Source organism: Rhopalosiphum maidis, chromosome 1 (genome assembly GCF_003676215.2).
Source record: "Rhopalosiphum maidis isolate BTI-1 chromosome 1, ASM367621v3, whole genome shotgun sequence".
Lineage (NCBI taxonomy): Eukaryota > Metazoa > Arthropoda > Insecta > Hemiptera > Aphididae > Rhopalosiphum > Rhopalosiphum maidis.
In genome coordinates this window covers 15,390,638-15,416,661 of record NC_040877.1, presented here as the reverse complement: position 1 = coordinate 15,416,661, position 26,024 = coordinate 15,390,638, and the positions used below count along the sequence as shown (strand labels likewise).

At 26.0% G+C, this 26,024-nt stretch overlaps 2 protein-coding genes across 3 annotated transcripts; one reads left to right on the top strand and one right to left on the bottom strand.

The window, feature by feature from the left end:
- Window positions 1-11,353: 11,353 nt before the first annotated feature.
- Window positions 11,354-25,951, bottom strand: LOC113560449 (ATP-dependent RNA helicase DDX19A-like). Of its 2 annotated transcripts, XM_026966325.1 has the most exons (13): window positions 25,776-25,951; window positions 25,391-25,683; window positions 25,136-25,330; window positions 23,469-23,956; window positions 22,590-22,773; window positions 17,986-18,133; window positions 17,787-17,879; window positions 17,478-17,580; window positions 17,301-17,415; window positions 17,058-17,235; window positions 16,754-16,991; window positions 11,825-11,987; window positions 11,354-11,767 (listed from the first exon to the last, which is right to left on the bottom strand). In XM_026966325.1, the coding sequence occupies exons 1-13, from the start codon at window positions 25,781-25,783 to the stop codon at window positions 11,508-11,510; spliced, it is 2,466 nt and encodes an 821-aa protein (XP_026822126.1). In that variant the 5' UTR covers window positions 25,784-25,951; the 3' UTR covers window positions 11,354-11,507. The 2 variants fall into 2 exon arrangements, with proteins under 2 accessions (XP_026822126.1, XP_026822124.1); XM_026966323.1 differs by lacking the exons at window positions 22,590-22,773; window positions 23,469-23,956; window positions 25,136-25,330; window positions 25,391-25,683; window positions 25,776-25,951 and adding an exon at window positions 18,300-18,545 and having other exon boundaries at window positions 17,986-18,209.
- On the top strand, window positions 12,496-14,587 carry LOC113560448 (geranylgeranyl transferase type-2 subunit alpha). Its single transcript, XM_026966322.1, has 2 exons — window positions 12,496-12,680; window positions 12,948-14,587. Exon 2 carries the CDS (start codon window positions 12,964-12,966, stop codon window positions 14,515-14,517), a length of 1,554 nt encoding a protein of 517 aa, XP_026822123.1. The 5' UTR covers window positions 12,496-12,680; window positions 12,948-12,963; the 3' UTR covers window positions 14,518-14,587.
- Window positions 25,952-26,024: the final 73 nt, after the last annotated feature.

Below are 26,024 nucleotides of genomic sequence, written 5' to 3'. Positions count from 1 at the left end.
TTGTCAGCGTGAGTATTTATATAAAAATGGATGTCCCTAACATCTTTTAATTTAAATTTGAAATAGAACTGCAATTGAATATAAAATGCCACCCAAAATTATAATTTAAATAAAAATAAGTGTAGCTATTTACTCAAAATATGACATAAAACCATGGAAATAAATACCACAAAATATAATAAATAAGTACTTTTGTTAATCTGTTTATTATTTTATAAGAAAACCTTAAATCACATGTTTTGAAGGATAGAGTAAACTTATATAGACTATACTCCAATAAAGGTACAAAAGTAGGTAGTGTGCTACTAATTTTGATTTGAGTTTTGCATATATAGGTAACATAAATATAATTTTGAATATTTAACATACATATTAGTCTGATATTAATACATACATATGTATTACATATTACATTATAAATGATTAATTAATACCAAAATCTATAAAGAAGTATTAAATTACTAATATAGGTACACCTTGTACTCAGTACCTACCTACCTGTTATATATTAATAATAAGTTAATATTAATAGTTTAAATAGTTATACAAATTACCATTATCCTTAATTAAAAAATATGAAACATGCATTGCATTATTTGTATTATATCAGAAAATATAATATTCTAAACTATAATACACATCCATCTTATTTAATCATTGTTTCTAACAATCTATAATATAATATAAATTTATATTATAATTTATAATGCACTCTTTTGTGTAGGTATATATAGTAATATTTGGTCACTGTTTTTTTATTGAGTTCACTGGTGGCATATGGTGAAATTAAAAAATATATGTAAATTATAAATAGCCAAATAGGTGTATTATAAACATGTAAATAGTAATGTATTTTATGGTATGCATTATTCAGTCAGCCTGGTCAGTTACTCAAATGAATATTTTACTGCACTGTAATAATAATAAATAATTAATAATATATTATAATTTACAAATATAGAATCATCATGTTTACAAATTACAAAACCTATACTAAAAACCATTAAGACATTTAGTAGTTATTGTAAAAGCTTATTAGATATTACCATTTAACAAATAGAATTTTTGTATTTTTATATATTAAATTTTAGTAAATTCCGCGGTATTATTACTGTAAAAATTAACTCTTGTAACTTGTTATTTGATATTATTATGTTTTTACTTTTGTCCTTTGCTTAAAATATGAAATACCAAGTTATGTACATAGATATAGTAAATATTTATAATCATAGAACAGTAGACAAAGTTGCTTTTATTGTTGATAGCAAAAAAAGTTTTACTACCCACAATCAATAAGTTTTAATGCACGACTTTTATGGACATGTAACACTTAGTAGCTCAGTTAATCATATATTCGTATAGGTATCTCATACAATAAATTATACTATACGTAATATTTTTTATATTATATAAATATTTTATTATTATTTATTTACAATTTACTTATTCAATATCACCTTTTACTAAGCCATCTAGGTATTTACTATTAACTATAAAATACACCTGTGCACTCGCTTCTGTGCTACAGCCATTCTGGATTTGGAATAAAATGATTTACTGGTCAGCGAATTTATGAGTAATAAATGTATTTTGTCTCTCAAAGACTAGATTCGTAATACTTTGACTCAATAATATTTTCCTTATTGCCTTGTGTGTACCGTACCATTATACAAGGTATTGGTATAATGTACTATAGTCTATAGTACATTTTAACTTTATAAATTTAAATTTTAAATTTTCAAATAAAATGTAATTCCAATAAACCTATTTTTATTTCTTGATTTACGTATACAAACAGAACTTAAGGACATTACATTTTAAAGCATTGTACATAAATAATATTTGTTATTTATGAGAATGTAATAATATTGATATTATTCCTGGCAACTATTTTTTGTTTTATTTTGTTTCTGTATAAACTTAAGTTCCACTATATGTCTATATGTAGCATGAGTGCCTAATTATTTTTGGCTCATATTAGATCCTCTCTCCCCGAGATACAATTATAGGTTTTTTAGGACATTACGTGTTTTGTATAGCTCATTATTGTTTAAACTATGCGTATATATATATAAACAGTATAAACGTATTACAACAATAAACAATAGATATATTATTAGGATATAATAATATAATTAGGATATATAATATATTATAATTTTTTTAGATTGCTTGTACGAGTATATGGAGTACAACCATTAAATTATGTCACACACGAGTGCGTGACCGTATTTAATTGTATATATAAATATATATATATATAGACTATAAAGGTTATAAATGTTGTCTTTAATTTTGGCATAAGTGTCATATTAGATTAGAATGATTAAATACTAATCTAAAGAACGTCTTACGCGCATCCACAATCATACATCTTCTTTGCGCATATACGTTCAGCACTTCAGCAGTTCGAATTTTTTGTTGTTAGCTCAAATATTAGTGGATAGTGATTAGTTACTAAACTTATAATCATACTATCTTATCAGGTAAAATGTCATCTGTCTATTTGTTGGATTTTTACGATATTTTAAATTTTAAATTATTTATAATGGACAGTTATGTAAAATATTAACATTTAAAAACTAAAATATCATAAAAAATCAACTATACAACATAGCAGTGTTTGGAAAGAACGTCGTTCATAAACGCACGTTCACGTGTTCACGTTCATATTTAGTGAACGATACGTGAACGTGAATGACGTTTATATTTTTAATGAATTTGATCAATTTTTAAGACGCTCAATTTATTTATTATTTAATAAATATATGTATAAAATATGTGTTTTCTTATTATAATTCCTATGATATTTATTTGATTGCAATTCAAATAACATGTCAGACATTAAAAATATAATTCAGATACTTTATAAATTGTATATGCTCTAATCTAAATTGTATTTTTATTTTTTAGTTGAATCGTTTATGTTTATGGGTTTTTATATCTACTGCAGGTTAATGATTCATAAAAAAAAAAATTAAAAAGATTAAATGAACGACCCATGAACGCGTTCATTTTGTGAAAGAACGTGAACATGAACGCGTTCGTTTGAAAAAAACACGAACGTGAACGTAAACGAGTTCTTTTTTTAAGGACTGAACGTGAACGAGTTCCTTTTTTAAGTGAATGTTCCGAACACTGCAACATAGATGATGTTTTTACCTTTAAGCTAGGGTGTCTGCAATGGAAAAGTAATATGATTATCACCCTTCTCAAAAACACACGTCAAAGAAATGTTAGAAGAAGAAAAAAATTAAAAATTAAAATAAAGAAAATTGAAAATTATATATTTGCAGTGGTGTATTGCTAAAAATATTTGTGGGTATACGCCTTCTAGATCTTAGGTGTCAATGATATACCTATAACATTAAATCAAAAAAAATTTTTCTCGCTTCGCTCGAATTCCCTAACGACCTTTATTCTAATTATCAGTATCACTTTGACCAAAAATTAACTTTAAAAAATTAAATTAGTATAGTATAAGAAATTAGAATGGTTACTAACTACCAATAACTTAGTGATAAGTGCACTAATCATGATTGCTAGGGCCCTGAACTTGATGCATTTGCATCTTTTTTTCTAACGATTACATTCGAGGCTCGTCTTTACAGAAATTTAATTCATGAAATATAGAATTTAATGGTACAGTTTTTATTTTGTATTTTTAGGGAATTTAATAATATAAAATAACTATATTAAAGAATATAAATTATATAAAATGTTTTTCATTTATTTGACATTTATTTCATTTATATTAAACTTAATTTTTATTTAAAAAAAAACACTTATCGCGACCGGTTGGAGACTACGGGTATAGATCATTGATTTTATTTTATATGTATTATATACACAGACTTCTGACAAACAAACATAAATTTCACTCGTATCAGTCGTATCTATGTATACATATTACATATTAAATATATTATAGTATACTGTAGAAGTGTAGACTGTAGTATTATAATAATGAGTATCAGTCATCAGAGTATATATTAATAATATTAACTTTATAAAATTAAATAAATAATAATTGAGTATTTTACATTTTAGTAATTTTCCTTTCAAAACAAATGTTTTAATATAATTAAATTAATTGAATTAATGTATCTTAAATATGTTTCTTTTTTTTCTGTTTAACCGACAGCAGATGAGATATATTACTCCTATACCGTCATCGTTTTTTTATGTAAGTAAATTCTACAAAAATATAATACATAGGTAGCCTATGTAATATAGGTACCTACGGACGTACCGTATACGAGTAGGTAGCAATAAGTAACACATTGGGCGATTGCAGGTTAAGTTGCATCACATTACAAAATAAAAATATCCTAAAATACCGTGTGTTCAATTTTAAAGGTAACAGGAAATATTTTGAACGTATGACCTTTTTTTTATCTGCATATGGGCTGCAGTAAAATAAAAATGTATTAAATAGGAACCACCATTTTTGACACTGGATTTGGATTGCTCTATTTTTTTGAGCAAGTTTGATCTTTACAGTTTTTTGATATCTTCAAAATTGTTATTTTTAAGACAGTCGAAAGTTTTAAATTAGGTAATTTATAATTATCGAATTTTTCAACGCTCTATCTTAATCACACATTTGTAAGTATAATTTATCGATAAATTCCAATGATATTTTTTTATAAATTTGATGTAATAATAAATACACCATGTAGTAAATTATTATAATAATACCTATAATTACAAATCACCTAATTTAAAATTTTCGACTGTCTTAAAAATGACAATTTTAAAGATATAAAAAAACTGTAAAGATCAAAGTTGCTTGAAAAAAAATAGAGCAATCCAAATCCAGTGTCAAAAATGGTGGTTCCTATTTAAGACATTTTTATTTTACTGCGCATGCGCAGATAAAAAAAGTTAAAAATTTAAATTTATCAAAAACATATGTAATTATATGTCCTGTACCCTGTAAAAAAACCCGAATCAAATTAAAGGTCATGCATTCGAAATATTTCCTGTTACCTTTAAAGTTGAAAACACACGGTATATCAAAAATATACATGCAGGTATTATTTTTTTAAATTTGCCTTGACAATCTTAAATCATTGAATTTGAAAATAATAGTTCTGACTATCCCTATAGCGTAATTAAATATGTATTATTTAGTATAATGCATAAAACAAATATCAACATAATATTATGAAAATTAAATTATGTTTTTATTAAAAACCCTTACAAAAATAAAATATAATTATAACTTATATTAAATTATTAACGTTGAATATTATAATAAAAATTGTCTAAATATAATAATAAGTAGGTATTAGTCATTAGACTAAAAAAGTATTTAAGTGAATAGAAACATTTTTTGGTAATCACTTAATAATAATAATAATTATAATCTTCATTAGTTATCTTTAAAATATTTTGAATTTTATGTAGTTTATTTCTTCCACGAAATTATTAATTATAATTAATAAACATTAGGTATAACAAAATGATGTATTTTATTTTGAAATTTTTTCAATAAAAGGTTATATAATTAAAAGAACTATTCATTAATAATGGCTTTTTTTATCTGTAATTGGATGTAGTGAGATAATTACTTCTAAACCTCACGATTTTAAATGTAGTAAATTAACGAGTTTAAGTTATACCAAGTATATTTCCAAGTTATATAAGTTATACCACTTATCCGAGGTAATATTTCTAACGAATAAAATATTAACATATATTATAGTTATTAGTTTATTAGGTAGTTTATTACACATGTATACATTTCTGACGATGGTGTTAAATTTGTATGGCTGAAGATTAATGGCTTAAGTCCTATATACGTTATGAAGATTGATACTTTTTAGACTTTATCATGTTATGATAATAATGATTAGCAATTCAAATACCTGAAAGGTTAAGATAAACATTTACAAATAAATATTTTATTAATAATTAGATAACGAAGCGTAAATTTGAACGCAAACAAATTATCTATTATGGATGGCCGGATACTTTAAAACCGTATCTGCGGTTGATTCAGTCCCGTCATCTGAAATATTGTTGTGTCGTTATATTTTGTAATGGCCGATAGCAAAAATTATAGTGAATAAAACTATTAAAGTTTGATTTGTAGCACATGAAAAACAATATATAAAAATATTTTGCTAAGTGATAAAGTATACCGTTTGTAGGACGAGCCGACGAGGAGTACTACCTTCTTTATTTTTATGACCCACGCGAGCACGCTTATAATTTAACAAATCCAAATTAAATTAAAACATTTATAACAGTAATTTTTGTATATAATTATCTGACAGTTGTCGAAGAGTCTTCAAATTGCATTCATTTTCAACCTTTTCATAATTATATGCTGGCACTGGTCTAACCTATAAATAGTAATTACAATAAAATATATTTTAAATTTCTATGCACCTTTGTATGGTGACATGGTGTACATGTTTAATTTTTATATATATTTAAACTTGTGTAATGTTACGCGGGAAGAAAATCTATAAACATTTTGAATTCATACATGAATTGCACTTCATGAGGTTAAAAATATTTTTCTACAGCTACCTACATAAAATATAACAAATTGGTAATAATGTTGAGCAGTGTACCCGTATATTATAATAATATACAAACTTATATAAAAATAAACACAATAGAAATTGAAAACATTCAACGAAGTATATGAAATGTAACGGTGAAGTTTTAAGCCCAGAAAATTTTAATTCTGAAAGAGAATAAAAATATTTTATTATCAAACGCAAACGTTCAGTACGTACCGGAAATTGAAATAAGCACAAAGTGATAGACGAAAAGGAATTTGATGAAACGGTTTTGGACAGATAACTCATCCATGCCGGAACAAAATCTAGGCTAATCCAATTACCTACATTTGTTAATGATTCTATCAAATAGCAATAGGAGTTGGACACAAAACTTGGTACTGTTCTATGCGAATAATAATGGATGATACAATAGTGATTGACAGTTCACACAATTAAAACATTCTTACCATCACAGCAACCTATAGTTTCGACGTTACAGGTGTTCGTCAAACATTTATAGGTAGCAGTAATGGTGAATATGTTTTGAAATTAAAAGTGTACCACGAGGTAGTTTAAAGTATAAGTTTTAGCCTATCTGGTCCATAAAATTATAAAGCGCATGAATATACAATAATTGTTATAAATATAATTAGTTGATAGATACTTTTCTTATGACAATTTGTCATGATTTTTCTAATAAAATTCAATATAATATTATTGTACTGAAATATCTAAAATAAATATATTATACTTACTATGTTTATATACTTGGTATTTTTTGTTTAAACAGATAATAAATTGGTCATAATTAAATTAATTTAATAATTTCTGTTTAAAATACTTTTAAAATTTTTAAATATTAAAGATAATGCACCTAATTATTTTTGTACTTAATTATGGTAAAACTTGAAATTAATAATTGCGAGTGGCTTTAATACAGTAAATAGTAATACATATAGTACATTTACTTCTAGTAGTCTACTAGTCTATGGACTATGAAACACATGCAATTCAGTGAGTAGGTATTCTGTTTACGAAAAATGTGTACGAATCGTTTATTCGTTCTTAAATGACCATTTTTATTTACTATAGATTAAATTTATTAAATATGATGTTTTTGTGAACTGAAAAAGAACTTTTTGGTTCCCAATATTTTACTGAAATATGATTTTTCACTCTATTATATAAAATGAAGATGTTGACGCGGCCTGCCGATTGCTGTGCCGCGTGTATCTTTAGTCTGGTAAAAACACGCGTATTTCGAACATTAACGCAATTCTTGTGTTAATCATTTTACGAGTATAAACGGAAATGTTCGTCATTCGGTACGTATATTATTTCTGTCATTGTTGTATTTTTTGTGTTGTGATATTCATCGAGTTGTAGTGATAGCAGTGATAGTACATTGATTTGTATAGATTTTGATCATATAATGAAAAATGTGCTGTTATCTGAATAATATTTTGTAATCTTTCTAAAATCATTACTAGAATAATCATAGACGTATAATATTTATGATGAGTGTGAAGTTAGGTGACTAAATCTAGGTGACTTTTTTTTCAGACAGCTAGTGATTAAAAGAACTTCGTGTACTCGCGGTTGCGTTTTAATGTATACAAGGCGCCAAACGTTTATAATGCAATTCAACCATAAGATAGGCGCAATGACAATGATTATAGTTTATTAGAGCATTTAACGATTGTTAAGTATACTAATAGCTAGGTATCTGTTGAGTAGTTTTATTTAGTTCGATATTTCCAAATGTTATACTTAAGTCTAACTATGGGACATAGACGTATATTGGAATACATATATTATATACGTAAAAATATTTTTTGTCACGCCTGCACCGAAAGTTTGGTTTTCGACCACGGTTGAAGCGCTGGAAAGCAACCTTTTTCCGTCCAGCGGGCGGAAAAAGAGGAAATCCCGGAAAGTGCCGGGCACGTATCCCCTGCACTACCAGAAACTAAAATGTATACCACGATCTTTATAATAGTCTATTATTGCATAGATCCCTGCATAACCTTTTCCATTAACGCAGGGGCGTGACAAAAAATAGTATGTGTGGCTCGCGCGGGAAGGCCATTTCACGCCCTTGCCACACAATATACTATTCTTTTTTCACGGGAAAAAAATTTTTGACTCAAATTTGATTTTTATCAATCATACATTTTCAAAGAATTGCCAACAATTAGAAAAACTATGTGTTGAATTTAAGTGTTTCAAATAGGCGAAAAAATATTTTATACTATAACACGTTTAATATAGATATACCACATGTTTCTTATTGTTTAAAATTTTAAAATAGAACAATTTTAAAGTCACACAAAACTTAGTTATTTTACGAAATTAATTCTATTAATTTTTTCATACTTATATAGGTTATAGGAATGTACTTGCGTTTTAAATGAACAATTATATGACAAATCATCTTCGTTCAGAATTGGTTTTCGTATACAATGATACCTGTCATTGCATTCAAATTTAACACATCCATTATAGTGACCAGCTATCTATCACTACTTTGCAGCAGAGCGATATCCACTTTTTTAATATGGTATATTTATGCTAATAAAGTAATTAGTCAAACATAATATGAATTGGTATTTTTTTGATAATTTTTTTTTTTATTATTTATAAAGTTTTCCTGACAAAATTATCTAAACTTAGATATGAAGTACAAACATTTTTTTTAGCTATTTATAAAAACGATATTAACATAATATTATGTAGTAAATAACTAAGTTAACAAATTTGCGATATACATTAATAGATTTATAAGATATATTGGAATATATTATATATATATTTACAAGTAATGAACGATATACAAATAGTATTTACATTGAAGATAATCTATTTAAGACGTTATGAGGACGACTGCCTTTTAGTCTTCGATTGATGGGGCCGACATTTAACCCGAAATTTTATGGACCGCTTGCTTTACGTATATGACAGAAGAAGCATAATAGTCTCTTCACTCTTTAAATACCACTGCAATTTCGTGGTTTATAGTTAAAAGATTTAAATGCCATTGAATGACAGATAATCGTATTAGAAGTAATTTTACTAACAATATGAATCTGGTTTTCTTGAAAGTGTTGGTGTAATTATGGATTATTTTTCGTGCGGCCGCCGTAATTAATTTATAATCGGTGTAGTTTTAATAGTTATTTAACATATATAGGATATAAATGGTTTCAAAAATAAACTTAGTTAACAACCAATAACGTTCATATCAGGCTGATATTAACTCCGTTTTGATGGTCACCCGAATTTCAGCATTCATTATTCGCTCGTGACATTTTCAATTCCAATATCATTTTTAGACAACACATGCTCGCCACATTCTGATGAGATAAATCTTCAGCAAACAGACCGCTTACTATTTTTAAATTTCTCTTTATCATTTTATGATTGGAATAAATAATTCCATTGAGTATTAAAATTTGGCATTTTTTTTTATAAATGTTTGTAACGACACTATTTGACATTATTTTAGATCACTAATACTAGTTATACTAATAATACACGTAGACTATTGTTTCACTATGAATTTGTTTTTATTATAAATTTTATTCATACAATTTATGATTTGCAACTAATTTGATTATTTATTTTAACTGTTTGGCTTTGGCATATAATTTGTATTAGGCATTTGTAGAGGGAAACGGCGCCAGGGGCAATAAGGAGGCCCAACAATCGTCTGTAGGCACAGCTACAGAAACAATTACTGTTCTTGACCGGATGGCGCTTGTGTGGCTTTCGTGGTCAGAAAAGTAAGGCGGCTCGTGACCAAGCTTGACAGCGTGGTCGAACTACTCGAGCGGACGTGTCGGAGAAGATGGTCGAGTCGTCGATGCCAATCTGCACCAGGCCGTAGGCTCCGCGACCGTCTACCGGCCGTGTCCAAGTTGCCGGCCAGAAGGACCCACCGACAACGTTTGTCCAAGTGTGCGTCACGCGGTCACCACTTGTAGCGTTATGGCTGTATCCAGTATCCCTGGATGAGGGACGATGACATCCAAACTTACATGGAGTTAATGAACTTCAAGGGTGTGCAGGATAAACTGCACTCACGTACGAAAAGAACTTTTGCTAGAACTTCCGAAAAACATGATCTCATTGTCCAGCTTAAAAACCACCATCTTCAGTTAAAGAAAACGCAGGACGAAACACGTCGGCGCAAAGGATCTGCAACTTTGAATTATAAAAACCCCACCTCTGCCCAGACCTATGTGCATACCAGATTTGTTTTCATCTTGTGTAGAATTTTCCTATCTTTATTAATATTAAGTGCTTCGCCACCTTTCGGATCACGGTCAAAAAAATTTAAAACTACAAGATCATACAAGTTAACTCGTAGGTACAGCAGCCGCATGAAAAATAGTCAGCTGGGACTCTGGACGCTTATTACTAGGCTTTTATAAAGTATATAATCATTGTCATTGCACTGACTTGTGGTTGTATTGCATTTAAACGTTTGGTGCCTTGTATACATTGAAACGTAACCGAGTACACAATGTTTTTTATTACTATCTGTCTGAACAATAGTCACCAAACTTTAGTCATCTAACATTACACACGATATTCGCATAAAAAAATCTTTTTCGTTTATAATGCTAAGTTGCTAATTTGAGTTAACAATGGTATAAAAATGAACTACAAATAATATAAATGAGTAAATATTTATTTTTTTGGATTTGTACACATTTGGTTTTAAAATTATAAAATTAAAAGAACCTTTTTTTTATTAATTTAATTAAAATAATGCTATATGATTATATAACTTAAAAATAAAAATACTAATGTATTCAATATAAAAGCAATTCTCGTTCAAAAAAGGTTTTGAATCCAAATTTTAATTTAAGTAAAAACAAATATTTATCAAATTAATATTACTTAGTACAGGTTTTAATGATACATCATTTGTTTTACAATTTCAAGATATTAAAAAAAAAATGTACAGACAATTAGTATAATTTAATCTTCAGCTCCCAGTTTTTCCATGTCATCTGCATTGTCAGTATTCAGACACTCAATGGGTTTACAAAAATGTTCTTCAATTTGTTTCAATACAGTATGATCAGAATTACCACTTACAAGGTTAATAGCAATACCTTTTTTACCAAAACGACCGGTACGTCCTATTCTATGTAAATATGTATCATAATCAGGTTCACGGGTGACTGTCACAGGCAAATCAAAATTAATAACTATCGTGACTTGTTCAATATCAATACCTAAGATAATAAATAAAAGTTAAAATAAATAGAAAATAAAATAATAATGTTTATTACCTCTAGACAATACATTTGTGGTAACCAGAACTTTTTCTTTTCCTTCTCGGAAACGATCCAAAACATTAATTCTTTGTTGGACAGTAAGTTCACCAGATAATAAAGCAACAGCATGTCCTTGTTCTACCATTTGATTAACTAGCCATAAAGCCATTTTCTTTGTCTAAAATAAAAAACAAAATCTTATTTAATGATACAATTTACTTAGTTGTAATATGTATTAATATATACAGGACTGGATTTAAAAATGAAAATTATAAAACATAGTCTGAAAACTACAATGTATCAAAGCCATCAATGTCATCCTTACTAAGCATTAAAAGTTATTTATTATGTAGGAGCTCCTAAAAGAATTATTATTTAACATATTTAAAAATATATAAAATGGAACTATATTTGTCTGGTTTAACCATAAGGTTAAGAAAAAATTTGTTTAGGGAAATAATAGATTAAAGGTAGGCATATTTAGATGATACAGCATATATTATTTAAAGAACATTAAGCTAAATTACTAGTTACCAATAACACAAAATATAATACCTATAATCAACAATTTTATTAACTTTTATTACTATAAGTTTTGTCATTACTTCCACAATTTTATCTACTTACAAATATTATATCCTTACTCATAAGTCAAAATTAAAACAAAACTGTTATAAAAAATGTTGCATACAATAATATATTTTTTTAGGGTGCAATATTTGGCAACACTGAGATTTATCGTTTTCTTATCACAATCTGAATTACAATTTTTAAGGCAAGTACATTATTATACTTATAGTAACTAGTTATATAGTGAAGAACTTGTTTTTATTAAAATAACTATACATTTATTGCCGAATATTTTTTTAAGGTGAGATTTGTAGAATATATTTAGTATGAGTATGACACTATTACATATATAGCCGCCATATAGATAGTTCATTAATGTTACATATTGTCAATTATTAAATTATGTTACCAATTTACAATGTAACTTAAAGTGTATAATTGAATAATTATTACATCAAATATTTTAATATTTATTAATTATTTATAAAGTATCAAATATAATTAATTGTTAGTAGATATTATAATATGAGAACAAGTGTACTTAAGATTTTAATGTTTTAATTTTTAGGTTAATTTCACAAAATATGCATAACAGACTAAAAGTGCGTACAACTGAAGCACAAAAAGCTGCTGCAGATCGAGAAAAGGAAAAAAAACTTCAACTGTATCGAAGTGCAATAAATGATGTATTTGAACGTCGATCTCGTAAAGAATATGATATTTTAGCATTGAAATCATCTGAAGGACTATTACGATCTAATCCTGATATTGTTACCATATGGAATTATAGAAAAGAAATATTATTACATATGAAACCTTCTGAAGAAATAATTAATGATGAACTTTATTTAACTGAAAAATGTTTACAAGTAAATCCAAAATCTTACTCAGCATGGTATCACCGAAATTGGTTAATGGATAATGTAGATCCTAATCCAGATTGGAATAAGGAATTGAAACTATGTACAAAGTATTTAAAATTGGATGAAAGAAATTTTCATTGCTGGGATTATCGACAAATTGTTGCCTCCAAGTGTCAAGAACCAATTGAAAATGAATTGAAATTTACTATGGAAATGATCGAGTCAAATTTTTCAAATTATTCTGCATGGCATTATCGATCAAAACTTTTCGGTGCAGCAGGAAAAGATGAAGAATGTACAAAGATTTCAGAATTATCATTGGTAGAAAGTGCAGCATTTACTGATCCTTCAGATCAAAGTGCTTGGATATACCAGCGATGGCTTATAGGAAAATTAGAACCATCAAAGATTATATACAAAGTTTCTCAAATAAAAAATACAGTTTATCTCATACTAAATAGAAATTTACCAAGTAATTATAAAATTATTGGACTAGGAGAAACAATTTGGGAACAATATGATTCAAAAATTTGGTATAAAAAACTAGACAATATCAACAGTACCAATATTCAGATTATTGATGAATTAAACCAAGAAATAGATAATGTATTAATAGATAACGTTCAAAAAGATATATTTAATCTTGATATTAGTGAACAACTTCAACTTGTTTTAAATGGTCAACTAGACAGTTTACGTCAACTATTGGAATTGGAACCAGAAAGTAAATGGGCTATACTCACTTATGTGTTACTTCTTTACACTTTAAAACCAAAAGATTATTTTGAAAATTGTCTTAAGAACATCAAATTATTGAACGTACTTGACACTAAAAGAAAAAATTATTATCATGATCTCGAAAGCCGTTACAAAATTGAACATTGGATTGCTAACAATAATAACAATAATATGGATGATGTAAATTTAAAAGGATATGGATTAACAGCATTTTATCATATGCATATGTTTCTATTTAACATAAATATTGATTTGAGTGATAATAATTTATCCAACAGTAATTTAAATCATTTAAAATACTTAATTATGTGTAAAAAATTATCATTGAAGAATTGTAAACTGGTAAACTTGAATAATTTTCCTGCTCTAAATAATCTAGAAACTTTAGATCTGAGAGACAACACAATTCAAGAAATTTCATGCGAAGAGTTAACAAAATGTAAATCGCTTAAAACAATTATTATTGATAACAAACAAATGGCTCTTGGTAAAATATTACAAGGTATTAATCAGTCTATTAATATTGAAATTTTGTGATGGTTAAGTGGTATAACTATGTACATACAATGCTACTGAAATTAAAATTATATGCTTATATACCTTTTTATTTAATTTGATATGATTTAATTTATATTAACAACATAGAACATATTAGTTTATAAAAATATACAAATCTTTATAATTTTATAAATAAAAAATATTTCATTTTTATCAATATTGAATTATTATTATAGTCGGGGACACAAAAACTAGTATGTGATTGCTGCAATCTTAGTGATAAAATCGTTCCATTTCCATATTAATGGCTTAGTGCACACTTATCATATATCCGAACTTAACATACATTTGGTTTGTATTCTCCAATTTATTAACTGCTTAGATATTATATGAATGCAGTTAAATGTTTCAGATGAAGGACTTATTTTATTTGATCATAAACATTAACTGTAAAGAAGTGGACTTATAATGATTTATGTTTCATTACAAACAAGTTCAGTGATATTATTTTGTTTTCAATTATCCCCAAGTTTTGATAAAATAACGAGTTTTATTACTCTTATGATGTCTTAGCTTGTAATATTAATATAATATTATGACATAATAATTAAAGATCGTCAAGGAATAAAACACATCAATTAGCTGAGCTTTGATTGTTCATTTCATAGACCTAGTTAATTATGGTTCATACTATAAAATTAAGTTCCTTGGAGTTATTATTATTATGATTTTAAATTAATAAAATAATATGATATAACTATTAATATGGTTTTATCTATTATGATAAAACATTAGATAGGTAATATTGAATAATAAATTATAAATAAACAATTTGCTAACTAGGTGTTTTACAAAAGTACAACAAACAAAAATAAATTGAAAATTCAATTTTCATTTGAATTAAAATACTTAGTAGACTATTTCAAATATTCATAGTGAAAAAACTAAGAGCAAACCAAATGTTGGCTATGGTCAGAAATTCAAGAAAGTTATTTTTAATACCCAAGGTTTGGAATAAATGCATTATAGATTATTTTCAATGATTGAATTATATAAAATAATATTGTGTTTGCAAAAAGTAATTGTTATAAGTTAATTTTATATTATAAGTCTATGTGTATCCAAATTTATTTTGTTACATAATTATAAGTCCATATCATTTTATAAAAATATCATTAAAATAAATAAATAAATATGACATGAATTTAACTTATATATTAAAAGGAAAATAAATATATTTTTAAGTTAATTTCAATTTTGTGTAACAAGTGTACACTAAAGTCATTAATATGTTCTCGATTGTAAATTCTTTTTGCGCTAGTTTCCTACTGATTAAGAACCCTTGTTTGCTGACAGGAAGTGGGTTACAATATGGTGGTAGTAACATGCTAGTTTTCATGTCTCCTTACTATAGGTCATGCCAGTATGTTTGGTAGTAAAATTTAAATTTTTAAAAATATGCTAGTGACTTAATCTCGGACTTAATAGAATTCCTAAAAATTTAAGTTAATATAAATAAATAAATATATATTCATTTTTGGGAAAGACATTGAATCATAAACATGTTTTTTGAAATACAAGATATTTCAAAACAAATTTTGGAAAGTATTATACATTATTTATGGGTTCATTAAAGTAACAATTATGTCACCATAATATGGTATATTATATTAACTGACAAAATAAAAAGCATTGGACAAATTTAGATAGATATTCATGTCAAAACTTAAAAGATAAATTAACACAGATGTCATAATTATTCTATTCTGTTCTATCAATTTTCAACATAATTTCTTAAAATAAGTAAATTAGACTTAATTGTAAGTTTTAGAAACTAAAGGTTAGGTCTATAAGTATAAAAAAATAATTTTTAGTCGATTTAATGGGTTATCAATGTATAAACACGTTAGTGGCATTAAAAAATAAGCATCATTAACTTAACATACATATACAATAAGCAATTGTGTGTTAAACATCACCAGTATAAAAAATACCAAGACAAAAGAACGTAATTCATGTGGCTACTTTTTATTTTAGAATAGAATAATAAATTTCAAAAAGTGAAAAACTAGGCAAAAAAAACATGTTTTTGATTAAAAATTTAACTTAAATGTTAGAAAGTAAAATAAAAATAGGTTATCATGTTTAAATTTTTTATGATTTAAGATATTCAACTTCCTTTGACGATCAATTAATACATCCTTAAGATATAATAAAGTAACCAATAGACAATTAACATATATTATATATAATATTAATACTTTGATTTAATTACCTGACAAAATATCATAGCTTGTCCAATTGTCACTCCTCCATAAATATTAACTAATGCATTGTATTTGTCTTCTTTATTGTTGCAGTTAACATAATATTGTCTGATATTATCTAATGTTTCTTCTTCACGTTTTAATCTTATGATGACAGACATAGGTGCAATAGCATTAGCAAATCTCATAACATCTTCTGTGTATGTGGCCGAAAAAAACATCATTTGACATGTTTCTGGTAATAACCTTAATACGAAATTAAAATGTTAAATTTAAATAAAAATATTGGAGAAATATAAAAAAAAGGTTTACTTTCTAATCCGGAAACTTTGATCTTGATGACCTTGAGTATCAACCATAATATCTGCTTCGTCCAACACAAATACTTTGATATTTTTCGGGTCAAAAAATTTGTACTTCGTTGCCCAATCTAGAACTTTTCCAGGTGTACCCACAATTATTTGTTCCTCTATTTTGGAACCTTTTTCAACTAAAAATGGATAATATATGTAGTATTGTCTTAAAAATTAAGAAACAATATACAAAAATACAAACCATCTTCACCACGAACAGCATACCTTAGCCTAATGTTTGGACAGTAGGTAGACATTTTTGCTGCAACTTCTCCTGTTTGAATAGCTAATTCATATGTGGGAGACAAACAAACTACCTATAAAAATATTAATAAAGAATTTAATGTATTGTCTTAAAAAATATTCTAGTCTATATTACCTGTGGATACTGAAATTCTGGATCAACTCTACTCAACATAGCTAACACAAATGCTGCTGTTTTTCCAGTACCAGACTGTGATTGTGCAATTAAATTTTGAGGTCTATAACATGCAATAAGCTTAATATTTTAGTCACTGTTAATAATAATTATATTTTAATATTTATCAGTTGAAAATTAGATTTACTTAAACACAAGTTGAATTATAATTCAATTTAAATACTAATACAAAGATAATACTGATGTCTTAAGATAGTTTTACTATTTGTTTATTATTGTATGTAATGTTTTTAGATATAATGGACTTACGGATTGGCCAAGAGTAAAGGCAATGCAGTTTCTTGAATCTTTGACGGTGCATTATAGCCCATTTCATAAACTCCTTTGAGCAAGTTTGGATGACTATAACAAATATGAAAACAAAAATAACTCATCAATATTATACAAAATAATTTTTTTTAGTTTAATCATAAATAATGTTGTTATAATTAAATTTTTAAAATCTTACAGTTTAAGTAACTCAAATGATTTGATTGAATATAATGGTGATTTTGGGTCTCGTCTTTGCACCTCAATATCATGTTTGGAAGTTATAAGACCCGTACGCACAATTTTTTGCAATAACGATTTTTCAGACGCTGGCAATTCTTTGTCGTCTTCACTTGAAGTATTGCTTCGATTGTCTGCAGTAGTATCATTTGAGTTCTTGGTACCCAAGTGTGCATTAGAAAACTGTATAAAATAATTTATTAGACATAATTAAAAAGCAGGAGTAAATTTACAAAACTCAAATGAAACAATGAATTAAAAATTATTACTTACGTTTTTGGTGACTGATTCCATGACTAAAATTACTAAAAAATAATAATGGTAAACCTAGACAAGTATCTGTAAAAATAGGAAACTTTGATTACGTAAACGGAATGACTGTGAATTATAACCTATCGCTCATGACTTCATAATAAATTTATTTAGTAGGTGTACACTTTACTATATATTAATACGTACAAAAATAGTAAACGCTTAAAAACTCGACTTCCATAAAGATGAAATAATATGAAAATAAATCACTTACAAATTTATATTACAATCTTTGTTTTGCTATCATCAAACCGCCGACATGAGCGTTTTATTGTAGGTTATACCGCGGTGACTGTGCTGATAATTTTGTGGCGGGAACCATTTTTAAATTTCAACGATGCTGATATTATAAGACAATAATAATTGTTGTATGTCGTTTTAATGTTCTATAGAGAGGTGAAATACAGAAATTTGAACTTGCTGCCAAGCATTTGTCCATGATCAAGGAGATAAGGAAGTCCTAAAAGTAAAACCTATTGTGGTATTTAAATATTATTTAATAAATTGTAGGTAATAATAGATATTAAGTGATTAGTAACTTACTATACTTATTAGTTACTACCATTGATTATGAATATTTATAATCAATGTTACGACTAACTAATTAGGTAAAAATGTGTTTAAGAGGACGTTATACCCGCATGTGTTGTCTCTGTCTTACTAATGTAGATTATAGTAAATTTTCGTTCTGCAGAACACATTTTGTGATGTTAGCTTTAATATTAAGAGTAAATTTACCTATTATCAAATTTAAAGGTAAGAATATGAATAAGAATAGAAAATGCCATATGCTTTTATTGATATTATTATTTTACAGTGAGTTATAGCTATGTAAAATATTACAACTTTAAAACATTCATAACTCACTTTAAAATGTGTATATCAATAAAAGCATATGACATTTTCTAGATAATATTCTTACCTTTAAATTTGATAATAGGTAAATTTACTCTAATATTAAAGGTAACATCATAAAATGTGTTCTGCTGAACGAAAATTTGCTATGATCTACATTAGTAAGACAGAGACAACACATGCGGGTATAACGTCCTCTTATGATGATTATAAATAAAAAAAATTTTTACAACATAAATAGGTACTTATCTACGTTATAGGCCCTATGCCCTTTGTGTCTATAATCTATATACACCTTCGAGTGTTAAACGCCATTTGAAAATTATTGTTTTATTTAAAACACTGACTATGATAATATTAGCCACATCTGCAGATAATGACCCAACTGAGGGAAACTAGGAAAAGGTCATTTAATTCTCAAAATGCGTTATGCACATGCACTACATGCTGTTATTCTTATTCCACGTCAGCGCGGTGTACAATAAAAATGTCCATTACAACGAAAACATTTAAATAATGTACACATACTAATATGATTAAAAAGTAGTAATGAACTTTTTTGTTTTCAATCATTTCTAAACAATTGAGTGGTTGAAACTCTATAAGGTTTATAGGTTTTTATGTTTTACACACTTTTACAGTAGGTACATACCCATTGCGTTGTATGGTAGGTACTAAGTATTTACTATCTCAAACACTGAATAACTATCCCAAATTAGTGATACACCAACATTATTTTTTTACTATAATCTATCACATTTAAGTGTTTATTATAATATATTATTCAAATTTCAAATTGATTGATATTATTTATGAAATATCTTCCTATGAAAAAAACATATTATGATTGTATTGTAATTTAGTTTCATTTGATAACATTTAAAAACTTCATTGTTTAATTGTTTTATTAGTATCAAAGAATCACTTATTTATCAACTTTGAGAATTAATAACTAATATAGTAATTAAAAAATAATTTCAATAATAATTTTGGATTTATAATCTAGAATTTATTGATAATAATTTTTTTTTAGTTTAAATTTAGTATCTAGATGTTAATTTTTGATAATTTGAAAGACTTTGTTAGATACCTTAGTATAATCTATTGTTCTTTATTATAGAATTTTTACATTGATTTATTGTTTATCGATGAGTCATACCATTAATTGTACATATTACTTACTTTGTTTATGAGTATAATATAAAAGCTATAAAATTAAATTTCTATTAACTTAAACTAATTATAAGCTTCATCTCTATACAATAATATAATATACCTATTTTTTTTTTTATTAAAATACAAATAGAGTACGTTTGTCTCATAATTTAAGTATTTTTATGAAAAGTAGAGCTCAACTAAAAGTATAAAGTTTTTATTATTATAAGTTTATATTTAATTAGATTATACATTAAAATTTGACTTTTTATGGTTCTACCAGTGCACTTTAAAATATGTTTCTGATATTACTATACTAGGTATCATTTAATTGAACATGCTAAAGTACACAATTAGATGACAAAGAGAAAGTGACTGCAGCTTTAGATAATGTACATCTATCAATAGTTTAAAAAAAATGCATAGCTGTTGACTATTGTATAATTTTTTGATTATTATTAAAAAAGTCTTTTAACATTTTTCTCTGATTTACAAGATATAATGTAAATATACATTATATATACATAAATGTAATCATTAATAATTTTATTTATTATCATTAACCAATTTTATTGTTAAAATTAATTTTTAAATTATTTGATGATTGAATTGTTTAACATCACTACTATAATAAAAGGATTGAGAACTAAAGGAGTACTAAATAGGTATGCAAAATAATTATAACAAAGATTGATTTTTAAATTATTTTTATTTTATACAATCATGCATTTGTTTTGAACACAATATTTTAGGTAATGCAAAAACTACAAATATTGAAATATATTATTTTAGCTTTGTGGTTAATAATCCCAAACCTTATTTATTTATTATTATTTACTTTTAATATAAGACTACATAAACCGAATGAAAACTTAACACCTTTAATGCTATATAATTGTGTAAAAAATAGACAATAAGTCATTATATTGAAAATACAGTCTCTAAATGAAAAGAAGTTAACATTTTACCAAGGAGAAAAATTACTAGAGAGGAATTTTTTTAGAAACTCATAAATACCTTTTATTTAAATGATTTTATTAATATTTTAAATGGTTAACATCACTTTATATATAGAAACAAAATGTAATTAAAAATATACATTTACTTAAGGTATTTATAAGTTTCATTTAAAAAAGTTATTGTTAAATTAATTAATTAAAAACAATAGATACATAAATTCAGCCAAAAAATTATAAAAATAATGAAATACAAATTTGAAAAATTAAAACTAATATTGACTGAAAAATAGAAACAGTCTCGAAGAGGAAGAATATTTTATATTAATATTGTTAAAAACTTCTGACAACTGTCAAAATTTTAATATTTTTGCAAATAAGGAAGCCATAGCTTCGTTTTTATTTCCATTAAATCTTTTTAGTTCTTGAATAACCTAAAAAAAAAGAAAATAATGCATTATAATTATATAAATTTAATTATTTTCAGTATAACTATGTGTTTCATAACATTATTATCATTAGGTTAAGTAACATTATAGTTTAATTGAATTACAATATTCTTTAAAATGATAGATTTGAAAAGATACCTTTCAAACAAATGTACCAATTTATAATAATGTGTGAACTATATAGGTTTGTTTGGACAATCATGACTAATTGAATTTATTGAATAGTCTACAGATCTATACAATTATTCTATTTTATCATTTATTTACAGTTATTTTTTCTTAAGAATGTTAGTTAAAACACTCAATACAGAAGACTACTATAACTTAAGTCAGAAACACAAAAAGTGATCCTTAAGTATCTTGTGCCATGTAGTGATTATTTTTGATAGAGCTTATAATAAAAAGTATTTAACTTTAGACATCATTCTGGATATTATTATGTTCAATTTTTATTTTTATTTACCTGCTCCCTAGAAAATCCTAAGTTGATCAGTTCTGTAATATCAGTTTCTTTAAAAGATTGACTAGATTTACTGGTACCTATAAAAATTATTAAAACAAAATAAAATAAATAACTAAAAATTTGATTGTATTAAATAGCTTTTTACAATAACAAAATTAAATATTTAATACATAAAAAATAAAGAAACTACTAACAAATATAGATCGGAAAAAAAAGATACCTGGAAGTAATGGGAAATGTGTAATTTGGACAAAGTAGGCATCACGTCTTCTCTTGTCTAATTAATTTTAATAATAATATAAAAATACTTTATCTTAAAGAAATTAAGAGAGATTATGTTTATTTAAAAATATTTGTGAAAATTTACCACTACTTTGTTGTGTTTTTTTGCTTTCATCTATAGCTTTTCTTAGTTCTTTATCTTCATTTTTAGTTCCATCATGATCACTGGATGTAGTTAAACGACCACAGTCTGGCAACTCATTTTCAGGTAAAAATGGTGTTTCAGTCCCTGTTGTTCCAATTTTTAAAACGTTATGTTCCAGGTCTATGCAACACTATTAATTTAAATAAATAAATAAACATATAAATCTTATAATCTTTAGACATTTAGCATTTTTGTCAATGACATTGATTTAGTATTTTACCATGTACAATTTTCTTTTTTAAATATAGGAAAAAATAAAAGCAAATAAAAAGACATAATCAGTATACAAAATGCTGAATCAACATATTATGTTGTTTCTATTTTACAAATGTATAACATAGCAAATTTTAATACAAAAGGATTAATTTTGTGTTAACTATAATATTAGTTAGGTACTAATACTAGTATTTAATTTAATGATAATAATATTATTTGGGGCATATTGTAGGCTTCTACTGATAATTATATTTTAAAACAAGTTATAAATATTTTAAAATTGTAAAGTATCACAACTATTATTCAATTTAAGATTGAAATATAAATTAAAAATCTACTAAGTGCCTAAGATAAGATAATATTATTAATGTAACCTTTAAGTTTGATAACAGGTCTATTGACACTAATTAGTAATTAGTAATATTGAAGCTACAACTATAAAAAGTGTTCTCATGAATACAGATTTGTTATGTCTTATGTGTATTTTTATAAAAAGGAACTAAAACGAAGAACAGGGAGAATGTAATGAATTGATATTCTTTTGATAAGAATTATGATTAAAAAATGTTCATAAAAGGAAATGTTTATTAATTGTAAAAGAGTCTTTACTTGATGTCTTTTTAGCATATCTAATCCAAGAAGCATGTCCATTGGCTGATCTTCAAGAACAGAAAAACTGGTTGTTAAAAAATCATTTTCAATTGCAACTTGAACCATATGTATCCTGCCAATAATTTTTTGTACACCAACACCTTTAGCTAACCCAGCCCATCTACTGTCAACTAAACGCATGATGTTGCATCGTTCAGCACAAGCAGATGACATTATTGTAGTCTGAGCTCCTGAATCAATAAAAGCTTTCACTGGATATCCATCTACTTTACAGTTTATATAAAGCATGACAACTGTTCCAAACATTTCTGGATTATATTCCATAGCTGCTTCCATGTTAGCTTCAATGTTTTTTTGACGTATTTCTTCTGCTATTAATTTTTGTGCTTCAGAATCAAATGGATGAGCTTTCATCATTCTGATTCTTTGGTCCTCGCGCTTTTTTCGTTCTTCCATTTGTTCAGCCATAACATTTGCAAATTCTTCTACATAAAAAATTAACAATTTAATTTCTATACTTTTATCAATCTTAATTATTCAGCTATACATAAAGAAATAGTCTATTTTATTTTTAAAATACTATTGGAGTTTAGAAATTAGTTCTTAGCTAAATCCCTTTAATTATTGTGAAATGTTTAGACAATGAATGGTCTAGATTTTTAATTTAATTAAAAGATCCTTTTTTAAAGAAATTTATATTATTAGTGAATAGTAATAATACTCATAGTGATTCAAATAAGTATACTCAATTCTAATTTTTACTTTAATAATGAATATATTCAAATTTTGATTTTTAGTCTGTTTAAATATATTCAAAGATAATATTTTCTAATTCTTATAATTTTTTTGTATTACTTAAGGTCCTAAGGCAATCTAAACTTCTGTTTCTCAAATGAAAAATTTCCCTTAATATTGTAAATTACTAAGTAGATAATGTTGAAGTTAATTATAAAACATTTGAGCAAGCAGTTTTTAGTGATTAAAATGTATACCAAGTATTTAAGTCTTTAAAAATTATTTTACAAAAATATAAAATAGATGTAATATTGAAACTTATGTTTATTATACTAGGGAAGAAGGGACCATTTTTACAAATTATAAATGTAATATACTAATGTGTTGATATCATAAACATATTATCCTAATTTTACAAAGTTAATTCAAAAACTCATTTGAATTTTTATGTTAATTTAGAAAAATCTGTAATAATTTAGTAGAAAAGGGGAAATCTTATTTGAAAAATAGAAATTTGTATTTTTAAAGGGCATTTTTTAATGCCCTAAGGCATAATTGACTTAAGGCTTAAGTAGTACAAAAAAATCTCAATAATTTGGAAATGTGGTGTAAAAGTATACCGATAAAAAACCTAAAAACGGATTTTGAATAACTGTAATATTGAAGAAAAAAAGGTGCGAGTATGCTTAGTGAATCATTTCATTTATTACATTTTAATAATATTGAATATACTCTACAGCCCATAAGGTTTATTAAATTTATACGTTAGACAGCATAAGATATTAAGCTTTTTAATTTAATAATAATTCAATCTAGTCTTGTGTATTGTTGATTTACTATCATATCATCAATATTAGTACTTATCTACTTTAATAGTGAATAAATAAGACTTTGTACTTAATATTAAATAAGTGTGACTAGCTACTAACCTATTTTGTTAGAGGACAATGTATCCGCAAGTCTGGGATTATTTTGCTTTAAGAGTGCTAATTGTTCTGGACTGGAGAGAAATAAGTTCCTAACATACTCTGCATCTTGCATTTGATGCTGTCTGCTAGTGTCTGTGTTGCTATTAGATGAACCAGGCACTTGAATACGGCTAAAGTCAAATTGTGGTAACATGTCTAAAAAACAAAACCAATTACTGATACAAGGTCCAATAAAATTTATTTTATATATCCTACTATTGCTTGGACTACTAAATGAATGATCCATTGCAGTAGCGCTACTTGCAACTCTTTGAATTATGATAACATCCCCATCGTGAACACCCAAGTTTTTCATCGTACTAAAATCGTCAACCAAAAGCTGACCATTGTGTGTAAGCCCAGTTTCCTGTGATGGAATTCCGGTTTCTACTTCACAAAGTGCCTTGAAATTGATTAGTTCTAAGTCCTCGCTTACGTCGAGTACAAACAAGTGGTCGTCGTGTGTTGTTACAGTAATCTTCATTATGTTAAATTTATAAAAAAATTTTCTAAAAAAATGTAAATTAACTTAAAATTGTAGTGTTTACTATTATCTAATATTTATATTCTATTTTCTAACTATTTAAATAAAGAAAACCACCCAGTCATTCTTTGTTATTGTTGTCATGGCCACACGCTTATCAGAAAACACGAATTTACTGCAACGTAATTGTAGAACAACAATTTTTCACGTTTAGAAAAAAATGTAAAATATTTTTTCAGAATTTATAACTTTATTTAAAATTGAATATAAATAGAAATGGTATTGAAAAAATCTTGTTTATGTATCAATTTTTAATACGTTGTCCGAATAAATAATGTATATCAATACACATAATTACTCTGAAGA

Bases quoted from the DNA above. Each gene is read 5' to 3' on its own strand.
- LOC113560448 (XM_026966322.1), top strand. From the start codon at position 12,964: ATGCATAACAGACTAAAAGTGCGTACAACTGAAGCACAAAAAGCTGCT.
- LOC113560449 (XM_026966325.1), bottom strand. The intron at 25,331-25,390 runs GTAGGATATATA...TTTGTTTTTTAG, and splicing joins ATTTAGTAGTCCAAGCAATA to ACATGTTACCACAATTTGAC. The intron at 17,416-17,477 runs GTAATATAGACT...ATATTTTTATAG, and splicing joins CAGAATTTCAGTATCCACAG to GTAGTTTGTTTGTCTCCCAC.